The 13,906-nt window shown below is 30.6% G+C and overlaps 1 protein-coding gene across 8 annotated transcripts in view; it reads right to left on the bottom strand.

The window, feature by feature from the left end:
• RFX3 (regulatory factor X3) overlaps positions 1 to 13,906 on the bottom strand; it is a 252,018-nt gene that overhangs the window by 61,007 nt on the left and 177,105 nt on the right. For 7 of the 8 annotated variants that reach the window (XM_039885934.1, XM_039886267.1, XM_039886016.1 and 4 more), the window contains 2 exons: positions 11,331 to 11,405; positions 2,841 to 3,022 (listed from right to left, as the gene is read on the bottom strand). In XM_039885934.1, the coding sequence (XP_039741868.1) occupies positions 2,841 to 3,022; positions 11,331 to 11,405 (257 nt within the window). The remainder of the gene's footprint in view (positions 1 to 2,840; positions 3,023 to 11,330; positions 11,406 to 13,906) is intronic. The other variant, XM_039885850.1, reaches the window with a different exon arrangement.

Raw genomic sequence — 13,906 nt, 5'->3', positions numbered from 1 at the left:
AATTTCTACCTGGAATAAAAAGTCACAATTTCATCATGTTCATGAGAAAGACCAAGTTTGTTATTAGAAATGACAAAGTTTTGCTCTGAATAAAATTTGAAATTCTTGCAAAAATAACACTTTAAGTATGTAAATTTTTGCAGAGAAAATAGTTTTCACAAGCCTGTATATAGCAAGATATCAGTGCTCTTTTCAATTTTTTCTTTCATTTACAAAAAGAAATGCAAGGTGTGGATTAAATATTTTATATAAAGTAGAACAGAATTTTACTTCCAAGATTAGAGAACATATATTAAATAAACCCTATATATTTCTAAAAACATTGAAATCTTGTTATATAAATAATATTGCTTTTTTTTTAAATGTAGGGTATCTGACTACCTACTTAGTGTCAGCAAAATAAACCAGTATAAAAACCAAATGCCTCTAAAAAAAGGCTTTCCACTTGAAGAGATTACATCTTGTCTCCAAAATTTACTGCAGAATGGAGCAAAAAACAAAACCAAAAAAATACCACAAACCCAATCAGCAGTGTTCTCTTGTACAAAGTAGAGAATGATAAGGAGTAGTGGTAGAGGTGGGAAGCAGAAGACGCCAGAAAACAGCCAGTAACAAAGCTACAGAGTAAAACGTCGTTCTTGTGAGACCACAAAACAGATGATGTGTCTAGTCTCTTTTCAGTTTCTTACAAATCAGCATTTTTGTTGTATTGCTGGGAGGTAGTTCTTTCTATTCCATAGGAGATGGTGGAGATCAGCATGTCCCACGGTCTTTGCTTAAACTGAATTTGGAAATGGGATCTACAAAATGTACCTTTTGATTTAACTTTGTTTAGAAACATGGTGATTTTATGTACCTTTTACTTGGTTCCAAAACTTGAGAAAAGGTCTGGTTCTGGTTTGAAAGAATTCGCCGATGGATAAATAACAGTTCAGCTTACAGTTTGCTTAAGAAATAAATATCTTAGTTAAATTGTCTCATAATTTATACTGATTTTCTTTCTGTTCCCTGGTTTAGAGGTAGAAGGTGAGTGCTCATACAGTTTCCGTGGTAGAAAGGCTCATCGACCCCTACCACTGTCAGTTTTTCTATATTAGAGTTCTGCTATTTTCATAACATAGCTTTTGTTTAAACATTGCCCATAGGATTTCTTTTTTTCTTCTTCATCTAGGCTTTGCTTTTCACCACTAATTACAAACACCACATACAATTTTAATAGAAACGAGAGACATCATTGTTTCATACTGGGGTGGGTACGAGGAGGAAAAATACCAGAAAGTAAATGCTGCAATACTGCAATATGTACTTACAGAGTATGGATTCCTCTCATTCACAAACCCAAAGAACCCCAATTTTGTCACCTTCTATTTTAAAAATGTGTTTCACTATTTGAATGGAGCCTCAAAATAGGACCCATTGAAATCCTTTTCAGTAACAAAAGAAGCACAACAATACAGCTATTAGAATGTTGAATAAAGCCCAGAGTTTCAAAATATTGGCACGGTATGCATAACTATTGAGTCATCAGCTAGGAGACAGCAGATTAGGCCTCCAATAATGAGTTTTGTAGTTATTACGAAACTGGGGGGAAAAATACAAAAAAGAAACAAAAAGCTTTTTTTTCAAGGGGCTGAAATCTAGTACAGGTAGAAGAAAACACTTTTATGAGAGAGCTAAACCTCTAGGAATCTGAAAGCCATACAATCACTTGAAATGCAACAGAAAGGAATAATTCACACTTTCAATACATACAGACCTTGCAAGTCTCATAAAACAGACACACTCACTCATCTTTTTAGCATAAATTTATAATGAGGTCAATTACTCAGGCTCTGTTTATTTATTAAGAATATTAAAAACCTGTTACTAGAACACTGTGAAGCTGTGACTTGTAACTAATTAAAGGCATACCATCTAATGTTATATAGTGTATAACTTTATGTTTACACTTTTTAATACAGATTTCTATAAAATTTAGGAAATAAAAAAAATCCATATCTTTCTGTCCAGCTACATATTATGCTAATTTGTAAAAATTATAGAAAAGTAAAAATTAAGTTCCACAGTTCTAGGTATTATTTTCATTATATTTGATTATTAAAAACATGCATATCTCTTTCCAAAGGAAGGAAACATAGATACTAATAGTGTTCTTCACTTTATTGGCTTCCATGCAATGAAATATTTTTACTTCCATACATGTATGGTTTCATAATCATATGAAACCATATGAGAAACCATATGAATCATATGAGAGTTTAAAAAGGCTACCAACGAGTTACGTAACACCATGTAATTATTGAGGACTTTGAACACCTATATTTTTCAAGTTCACCAAATGATTTTTAATTGGTTTCCAGAAATGAAATGCAAACACTCAGTTTTAATTTCTCTCTTATACCATTCAGATAGAAGAGTTATTTATAAAGATATGTCAATTTAATTTTGGAAGAGTCAAGATATGTAGTTTTCTATTCATTATGTTACTTATCATCTTTAGTACGGTTATCTTTAAAAAGAGAAGATGGTGATATATGTTAATTTTTGAAGTATCATATGTAAATTCTGCATTAATAGGTTGGTCTGTTCATTCCTATGTGATTCGAGAATCAGCTCTGAAAGCTTGGTTCATTTGAAGTTTAGGACAAAGCATCATTCTAGTTTGGTAGTCAGTCTATTCATTGAATATGACCTTTCCTTTTCCTTAGGGGTTTTATAAACAGCCAATTCTGTATTTCTTCTTTATATGTTATCTGTAATCAAGTACTTTTGCTCAAACGATATACTGAACTGGTTTAATTTGAAAGAGATTGATTTATGATCTTATTTTCAGTACTAACCTAGTTCCCAATCTCCTGGTTCGTAGCCCCATAAAAATTGACCTTATTAGTTTTCCAAAAGAAGCAGCATTGACTGGGTCCAGTTTGTGTTCCTGACAGTGTCGTAGGTAGTGGTTGTATAGAGTGCTTCTGGGAAGGCTCACTCCTTCTGCTGTCTCATAATTGTCCAACAGCCACTGGAGCTAGTATAAATAGGACAGAGTAAACACAAAGAAACCATATAATTTACCAGAATATCTACAAGATGAAATACAACACCTGTAATTACAATATACAGAGTTACTTAGATCTTCATCAAGCCTTGTAATAGTGTAATCTGACTTTGAAAACTCTCAGAAGCATAGCTATATATCACTTCTGACCTCACGCCATCTCCATTCCTACAAACATTCAAACACATGTAGAGACAAATTAATTTTTTCTGTATGGATTGCTATTTTGGAGACAAATACCTCTTCAGAGAATTCAAATAATCCCATTAACTGGTCATAAAAATAATTTACAATTGTTACAGAACAAAACATGTTACCAAACCTGGCGGCATGACACATAATATGTCTTTAGTGTTGGCTTGTTATAACACATGAACAGCAGGCTTCCTTGTATGAGTTTTTATATTAAGGTTCTATTAACTTTTATAGAATTCTAATTTACTTATCTAATTAACTTACACAAGATAATACAAAAATGGTATTAACTACTGGGATAAATTCTGCAAGCAGGAAGGAAAAAATGTCAGTCATTTCTTCCCTAAAGAGAAGAAACTCACTAGACATTGGTTAAAAAAAAAATGTATATGTAATGAAAAGAAATCATTTATTATAATCATTTGAATTTTTCTCTCTCAAAGTTATGTTTTTTCATAATTTTGGAAGACAAACTACAATTATAGTTGGTAAAGCAATATCTTCTCAGTCTACAGTTCACATTTTAGAGTTTTACGTTGTCTTGTGTGTATTTTTTTAAAAAAATCTTTAAAGTACAGAATGAGGATGAAATTTTTAGAAAATCTAACTTATGCATATATTGAGTTTTAATATTAGCAAAATTAAATTATTAACTTGTCCATTTACTTATTTACAAAAGGAGAATTTAAAAAGATTTAAATGACTTTCTTAAGATCTTGTATTATCTCAGTGCTTGAGTCTGGTTTCCAACACACGTTTCCTTATTACTCACACACCAGCTGTTATATCTACAAAAGCAGCGAATGCTTCACATTACTTGCCTCGACAAAATTTCTATGCCATATATAAGAGGTATGATAAAGAGTTGATATTTTACACGCAATTCAAGTTAAATATAAGTTATGAAAGCTAAAAAATTCCTTTATTAAGCATCAACTATGAGCCAGGAGATGTGCTGGGCACCTAGTGCTAAAAAATGAACGTGAGCTCATCTCTGTCTTCTAGGAATTTACAATTATATCCCAAAAATGATAATATGGACACTCAAATAAATTAAAACATTTCTCTATTTTGCTTTCATATTTTAAAATTTGTCATCAAACTCAGAACCTAAACTTTCAGACCCTTAAATAATTCATTAAAAATATTTTCAGAATTATTGACTTTAGCCATGACAAATGAATTTTCCAGAACCATTATAATTTCATATATTCTTACATTAAACCCATACGGATGTTGGCTTAGAAAACAGGGCCACCAAGCTTATAAGACAGAGCAGAATATTTTTAAAAATAAAATCATGTTCTGGCCAGGAAGAATGGAAGTTCTCTATGAACCACGTATGAATAGAATATGTACATTTAAGCATGCCTATTGCCTTTGTAACACATACGACCCTCTCCTATAAAATTTTTAAAAGATTACACAAAATAAACATTCATTTTCATAATGACAAAATAAATTACGGGTCAAAAGAATTCTTTGGATATGAATCATCTTTAACTTTGGAGTAAACAAGTTTCCAGAGGCACTCAAATATGATTTCTGAGTATTCTAAGATGACAGAGAATAACGTATTAACTTACTGTAAAGGAGAGGAGGTAAACTCATTGGGAAATCAAGTTTTTAAGACTCAGATTAGTATTCTGCTTATAATAGTGGGTTAGAATGTCTCTTTAGACTTTCTTTTTAAATTTTAAGACGATTATAAATGCAACTGATGGAGATCACATAAAATGTGGCAATCAAACCTGCCTCACATATTTCATCCATGTGCCTCGGTAAGATGACTGGGTTTTTTGAAAGCATTGTTTCCTCACTTGAACAGTGTTAGGGTATTTCTAGTAAACCATACTGCACAAAAGGGCTGGCTCTTGTTTACGTACATATACTAGATAGAGCCTTCAATTGGTGTGCTTAATATATTAAGAATGTAGAAATAAAGAATATAAAAATATTCTTTGAGGAATTCAATTCCTTGAGATTAAGGAATATTAAAGAAATACTAAGAAAAAAATTTCAGAATGATAAACATTTAAAAACTGTAAATATTTTTTGAAAAACAGTAATATTTTAAAACTGAACCAATGAAGTACCCATATCCACAAGCATGGAACACACACTATGTGTAAGTTAAAAATTTCAAAGATATATTTGTATGTATGTATATGTATCCCAATAAAGTATTGCATATTGTCAAAGCCAAAATAGTATGATTTATTAAATAAATACATAAATAAATAAATCAAATATTTCTTACTTTTCTAATCACAAAAAATAATCTTATAACATGAACTCTATAACCAAAAGTATATAAATAATAAAAATAGAGCTGATGTAAAATACTTTTAATAAGATATAAAGCAAATGAAAATAATTTGTTTAGATACAAATAGAAAATTTCTGTAAACTGTCCTATTTACTAATCTTCTTTTAATATTTAATTACTTATAAGACAAATATCTAAAAATGAGTTTACTAATTTCTCATTAACAAGAAAATTATCTTGTAGACAAAAAATTTTATAAAATAATTTGAAAAAGCAAATCCAATAATAAAATATTTGAAGGGTTTTTTCATGAATTGCCTTTTAGAAAAGTGAAAACTAGTGCAAATATTAAGGTTCAATATAAAATATTTGAGTCCAAATGTATGTTTACATAAATAAAAGTTAATCAGACCATTCTTAATTAAGAAAATTTTTCACAGAAGGAGTAAGATAGTTACAGCAGAAGTTGGCTTAAAATATTCAGAAGCCTAAATGATATTAGTCAAGTCCCAAGTGACTAATTTAGAGAAAATATAGCTTTTATTGAATTGGCGATGTAGCCCTCTGAAACGGTGTAGTCCTCTGAAAGTCAAATACCTGAACTGTTTTGCAAACTGATTGTTCTTACTATATGGTTTTATATTCTAACGGTTTTACATTCTTAAAGATTCTTCATTTCTAAACCAGTTTTTAAAAATGAGATTATTTGTGATATGCGTGCGCATGTGTACAAGTATACATATATATTTACATATATGTGTATATAATGTATGTGTGTGTGTATATATATAATAATCATTAGTTGGTTGAAAAATTGCACAAGAGTGGGTATTCTGGCGACTATAACTTTGACAGCAGCAAAGCTACATTTTGTTCTTTGCCCTTGTTTGTAGGAAGAGGACGTTTTATTCCTTGCGGAAGGCTGGAGATCAGTTTGGAAGAGCAGAAAGAGGTCAAGCAGAGGTAAAAGCCCTGAAGGATGGAGGTGGCTCTGCTGTGGCCGTGAATGTTCCAGGGAGGAAGGCTGCCAACAACTGTACCATCAGGGGAGAGTGCTCCTATAAGCTCACTTCATAACTGGAAATTGATTTAGGACCTACCAGATAAGATTTTGAGATTTAGCTGAAGATTATAATCAGCATTCTACATGCCAGTATTTAAACTTCAAGTTTTGACACTGTGATGAATTGTAAATCAGACATTTGGGTCTAAAACATAGTATAAGAAAAGATTAATTTTATTGTAAGAGAAACTTGGAAGTTAAGTATAACCTAAAGGCATACACTCCATGCACTGCCCAAGGGAAGTTAGGTTAATGCCTGTTATAAGATATTTTTTTCCCTTGGTTTTTGTCTTTAATAAAATGTATTTCGACACTAGAATTCAATACCCTTAACATTAAGTAATTTAGAACTAAACTATTACTATTTCTTTTATTCTTTTATAAAATGTTTTATAAAATATTCGTTTACACTTGTGATTTTAAAAGCCCATAAAATACCATAGCAACTTTTAACCTTTATCTTTAAAAGCTGATTATTCTACTAATGAACTAAGAGATTCCTGTAAGGGTGGAAACCAAGATAATTGCATCTTTCAACCTTTGCATTTAATCTATATTAATCAGGGTAGATTAAGGAAGATGAATAGGTCCTATTTTTCCCAAAGGGAAATACTGATTGACAAATAAAAAAAAAAAAATACATATTGCATTCCCCAATTAACATCTAAATGTAACATTTGGCATTTTTTCTCAGATGGATTATTATCCATTAGGATTCATTTTAATTTCAGTTCACTGATGATATTATGCATTTTGACAAGCCTCATTTCTGTCATAACTTATATTTACAATACAGCAAAGTTAAGGGAAAGTAAGTATCAAATAAGGTTTTGATTTGAGCCATACATATTCCAGTAGCTAAAACCAACAAAAATCATGAAACAATTATTTGCTAGATTGTGAAAAGTGTATAAAATAAATACCCTAAAGCTTTTTTGTTAAGTTATTTTCTTTTGCCTAAAGCTTTTTACATACTTTAAATGGAATTTTTTTAAAAAATGCATAAGCTGAAGAACTTTATGTGAAAATTGGGAACAATTAACTTAAGAACATTTCTGCATTCAAATTTACAATCTAAAATATCACAAATTGGATATGATATAACTATTAAATGCCAATTTATATTAATTACAACAGAGAAGGGGTAGGAGTATAAAATAAACTTAAGTCTTCAATGAAGAAAATTACAATATTCTAATTTGATTTAGGCAGACTATGCATCATTTACCTGCAGCATCTTCACATATAAAAATATAGAAATAAAAGCATTTAAATAAAAATTATTATACAATAGACTGGATTATGTTAAGTTAAATCAAGACTACCATTCTAAAAACATGGAGATGAATGATATAACATTTGGCTATAATTTTTTAAAGAATTAGATTGTTTAGAGGAAAAATAAGTTATCTACTTTTAAACTGAAGTTTGCACAGGGGGAAATTATAAAGTGGCCATATATTCTTTCACTCAAATGTTATGCAGGAAGAAGACCACTCTCTAGCAATATTCACACATATACTTACTGAAGTGTACTGGATAACAATGTATGTATAAGTCCCCAAACAATGTATGTTTAAGTCCCCAAATAAATGCACACTTGGTTAGTAAAAGTACTTAGAATATGGAAAGTAAGATAGGCCTGTTCCCTTCTATTACTTGTTTCTCACATTCATTCATTTAGCAAATATTTAGTGAGCATCTACTATGTACCAGGTACTGTTCTAGGCACCAAGGATGCATTGGTGGACAAAACATATAAATCCTTATATTCTTAGAACTTTCACTCATCAATAAATATTTTCTATTTGCCTATTCAGATGATACTACTGAAATAATTGCCATTATGTTAATATTGTTAAGAGAATAAAACAAAGCATTCAGTGTAACTGTACTCAGTCATACTGGGACACTATGAATATTACCCCCTGAGGGATAGATAACAGCAAGAATATGCTGAAAAAGCAATATACTCCATAGTTTAGTGTGCAGAAAAGATGAAAAACAAAGCAATCAAGATGGATTCTACTAAGAGATTATTTCTGTGATTTGACCCTAGTAAGAGTTTTCTGAATTACTGTGAATAATCAAATGTAAAAAGAGAAAATAGGAAATCTGTTCTAGTCCATAGTCCAAAATAGAATGACAACAGACCCGGAGCTCAAAAATCATGATTAAGACCCTTCTTTAGAAACTAGTAAATATGAGATACAAATTATTAACAATTTCTCCTAATTTTTTGCCTAATGAAACTGACCTTTTGTAGAAACTGATAAATCAGAATACTATTATCATAAAGTTGAATTTGTGTCTACTTCAAAGAATCCCATAAACCTCAAATAATTCTATATTTTGTCCTATTCGGTGAAGTATAAAGGCAACTGCTAGTCTACTGACATTTAAAATATTAACAGTATTTCATTTAAAAAACCTCTCTATTGAAATTTTTTCACACAACTGAAAATCATCAATTAAGTTAACAGAATTTAAAATACCCTTTATAGGTGGTTTTCAATTAGAATACATGCAGTAGTTTATTTCAGTTGTCTAGATAAATCTAACAAGAATTAGAAGAATCACTAATTTTCCAAGAACAGAAAGACAACAGCATCTTATGTGCTCAGGAAGAAACTAAACCTTACTGATTAGCAGAAACACTGATCCTTTCTCCACTCTACACACTATCTGTAGAATCATTTGCATTTCTAAAGACTTGACTATAAATGTTTTTTAAAAAATTTAACTGTATCTTAGAGGTGTAATAAAAATGAATCAGGACATTTAGAGAAAGATTATCACTATATTAGTAACATTTACGCCCACTCTTCCTATACACTGAAATGCCTCTGGTAAACAGTATGGAAGATTTGTCATCCCTACATCATAAAAAATATGAAGGCATGAGTAACAAACAGTTATCTGTTGTTTATGCATCTTAATTCACACATTGATTAACACTAAATATTACTTCATGAATTCTATAAGAGAATAATTTCAAAAAACTCCAATATATTTGAAAAATTTCAAATTAACAAATAAAAATATACAAAAAATTCTTGTTCATGAAAATACTAATTAAGATGGGCAATTCAAGTTAAAATTAAACATATCACATATTTTACTAAACTTTATACTTCAAATGAAAATAAAATGCTAACTGAACACCAAAGCACAACTTCTTAGATGTCTGAAACTTCAAAAAAAGCAACTGGAAAGTTCCAGATTTTTTAAAAGTTCCTGAATATTTTGGTTAAAAGTGAACAATGGTTTCACTTGCCATTTTCAAAACAAAAACATCAGTTAGTCATTACCCACCCGCTCCCCAAAACATACACTCTAATAATATTTAGTAAATCACCCTTACACACAACTACAAACTCATGCTAACACAACAGAGATATACATATGAAACATATAAAAGAGTGACACATTTTTTATAAATTTTCAGAAAAAGGAAAAGTCATATTTCTTGAAGCGTTTGAAAAAGAAGGGCCAATATATGTTATTTTTAAATTTATATCTATAATCAAAATTGCAAGCATTCTCCAAGGTGGTTAAACTGTTTTTATTTGCCCTGATACTTCCCCCTTGGGGAAAAAAAAAAGACAAAATACTTCATCTAAAAACAAATGTGCACAAAAATAGTATTTAGTGTTATGTTGAAATATCAAATTTAAATGTTTAAAAATTCGAATCTCTAAAAAGCATAGTAAAAACATTTTCTATGAACCAAAGTTTTTAGGTTTGTTGAAAAAATAATATTTTATTTCATTTGGGTAATCCAATTTTGGACTTGTCAGTCACAATAAATATATGGGGAAAATTTTAAAAATCATAATTATCTCTAAATTTAAGAATATATACTCTGTCAGTTGGGAAGGAAAATTAATTATTACTATATTGTTGCTGATATTAACAAAAGATCTACCTAAAACAAATTTAATTCATAGGTTGATTTACTTTTTTCTATATATTCAGAAACCATGGTAATAAAATAACTCAATCACCATATTCACTGGTTTCCCAAAATTTGAACATTTGATGAAAATGTTTATGCTTCTAAAAACTGTCATCACTCTTCTTACACTTAACAGTATTATGGTGATGCTGCATCTGGTAACAGTTAAAAGCTTCAAGAAATAGTAACGGTATTCCTGTTTTATCTCAATTATTAGCAATTTATGGCTTATCTATAGCCTTGCTTCTTCTGGCCCACTTTCATTTTCCTTAGGTCTTAGGTCCTAGGTAGCTGTCCATTTAATGTAGTCTAATTAATAAATAAGTCATTTTCAAACAGTTTACCATTGACTTTGGCATTAATAATCTTTTTTCCCCTTAAAGAATATTACTGGACATACGAGTAGGCCCAATCATTTCTCTGTCTCAAACAAACATAGAGATGCAGATTATAAGCATTTGCTTCATAGCAAATAAATATCAAACTAGAAAATTTTAATGTTTAAAAGTCCCATTAATTACTTTTTTCAAATAAATAGCAGCTTGTTATTAACTTCGAAATGTTAAATTTGTACCCAAACAGTACAAAAACCTAGTAAAGCAGTATACTGGGGCTCTATTTTTTAGATATTCCAGGGTACAAAATAGCCATTAAGTGATACAGAGGTCATAAGGGACTGAGAAAGGAAGGTTAAGAAGCAAAATAAATAAGTAAATAAATAAAACAAGCATTTAGAAGCAAGCAACACATGCAGAACAAGCAAGAGATTAGTTTACGTGAAGAGGCAACTTACATGGCTGTTGAGAAGAGAGCTTCTGTGAGTGGACAGACCGTCAGACTTTTGCAGCGTCTCAATCGCCATTTCAATCTGATAATAGATGTCATTAAAAAAAGGGCTCAAGACAAGATAGTAATAAAAGGCTCACCAGAGATTTTTTGATATTTTTTAAGTTCAATTTCTTTTTGAATGGTGGCTAATAAATAGCTCTTACTAAATGTGTATGTCCCCCATCTTCCCCCACCCCCAGAGAATAAAATAAAAATAGGAACACTAATAATAAGTCCAGTCACAAAAGTAAACCCTTTTTTAACATTGTTTAATTATAATCAGAATGGAGACCTGAGGAGCAGGAACCCCAGTGGATTTTTCTAGTTATGAGAAAAAAATTCTTGACTTTCATAGTTGAAGATAAGGGATAGTAACCACTCTCTTTCTAAATAGTCTCTCACCTAGAGTATTTAATATCTGTTCTATTCTGTCATAAAAGAAAAACTATATTGCAGATTTTGTGTTTAACATGCATTAACATTTTAATGCAAATGTGCAAAGACACCTTCATTAATGTTCAAAAGCTACTAAATCTATTCATCCCTCTCTTAACCCTGTATTAAAATTTGGAAGTGGAAGGTCATTAGTATGAACAAACATTAGGATGTAATCATGGGCCCTACAAAATGTTTTAGGATATGGTGGTGCAGAAGAGCGATTAGAAATGACAGCAGAAATGGAATGTAGAAGAGAAAATAATTCAGAGCCAACAAAGAAAAGGGACAACCACAGAAACAGTTTCATTCAATGTAATCTCAGCATACCATAAGCAATTATAACACCATAATTAAGAAGCAGGTGCCAAAAATATATGAGATGTGCTCTTGATAACCTCATATTTAAAGATACTTAAGAGCAACTACTATAGCATGTACTATAAAAATACCCTGTATTTAGTTACTAGGTTATATTAACAATATTAACTAAAGTTAAATAAAAAATAACTTTATGTAATTCAAGAGAGAAGAATTGATTTCATTATTTTGACTTCTACCATCTCATCAAATCAATTATTCAGTATAAGCAATTATAAAAATATTCAATGCTTTAAAATATAGTTAACTTACTTATACTTTACATTGGCTATAGAAATTAGTGATGCCTTGATATTTTAACATATTGCCTCCTTCAATCAAAAGAAAGAAAGAAAAGGATGGCGATATCCATAGCAAAGTCTTTTTTTTCTTCTATCAAATTTGCAATTTCTTTACGCTGGAATACTTTATACAAAGATGTCAGTCTCAATTACACAAAATTTTCTTCTAAATAACTTGAGAATTAATAGTTTTAATTTAATTTTATATTATTTTCCCAAGTTACCAGTTCTTTCCCGGAGTTAATAAAATGTAATACTAAGGAGAATGTTAGGTTAGAAATTCTAGAAAAAATATTCTTAAAACAGATATTAGTTCTTAAGATGATATAATACAATTTATTCTACTGTTAGTTTTTTTTGAGATCGCAAAATTAACTAAATTGGCTTCTAAGACACTCTTGCAGCCAGATGGTATATTAATGCAGTTTATCATTATATTTGAAAATAATATAAAGAAAGTGATATTGCACAAATGAAACAAGATACATTATAGAAAGAGTAATATAAATGTAGAGTAAACAAACATTTTGCCGAAATGTTAAACAGTAAAACTATAAAGGACCTCAGTTTTATATCTCTTAAAAAGGCATCAATAAGTGCTCTTGCTTTCAAAGAGAAAACATATAAAGAAAAGCTGAAATGACTTTCAATCATTTTTAGGAAGAATTTGCTCAAAACTTTAATTTGCTAAAATGCCTACATTTTTATTAAAGTTTAAGGGTAGAAAATTTGAGGTCAGATTTCAGTCTATAAGTAAATAAATAAAATTTGTACCTTGTGGTTTTATAGGTTTAGATGAAAGGTAAACACTATCAGAAACATAATAGCTGGGCAACACTGAGGGAGAAATCCAGTGTCTGGGTTTGTTAGGGATTTTAAGTTGGATAAAGCTGCGCTTCTGGAAAAAAGCTGGATAATCGTGCTTCTAGTACTAACGTTGGTACTCTACAGTGGTCTCAGATTTTCAGATAACTCTCTAGAGGGCTACACTGTTAAGAAATGGCCCCCTCATTTCTGGCCAGTTTTTGAAGAGCTCTGGGGGAGACATAACATCTGGAAAACATCGTGATCGAACTGGGTTCCCTAAAGATAGGCTGACTTTCTAGAATTTTTTAGACCTTGAGAATTTTGGTTGTGTCACTTTGTAATATAGAATTTTAAAATGGACTATTTATTTTGGCTGTAGAAATCTCCTGCCATAATTGACTTAAGTCTGGCTGAACTTGTAGAGGCTAGGAAAGAGAAAAAGGAAACATGGAAAGATAGGACAAGCAAGAAGTAAACACTGAGCGAAGGAAGATGACAAGCTTCTGAGCAAGGACAGAGCCTATGTGGAAATGCACAGGCTCCCCAATACCCATGTATTCTCTGAGGCTCATGAATTAGTCTAAAGGGAAGGCAGGACATTTAGTGACCACCTGGCTGTGAAAAACTTCTGAGAAGC

Source organism: Pteropus medius, unplaced genomic scaffold (genome assembly GCF_902729225.1).
Source record: "Pteropus medius unplaced genomic scaffold, Ma_sr-lr_union100, whole genome shotgun sequence".
NCBI classification, from domain to species: Eukaryota; Metazoa; Chordata; class Mammalia; order Chiroptera; family Pteropodidae; genus Pteropus; species Pteropus medius.
The sequence above is the reverse complement of the archived record's forward strand: the minus strand, read 5'-3'. Positions and strand labels throughout refer to the sequence as shown.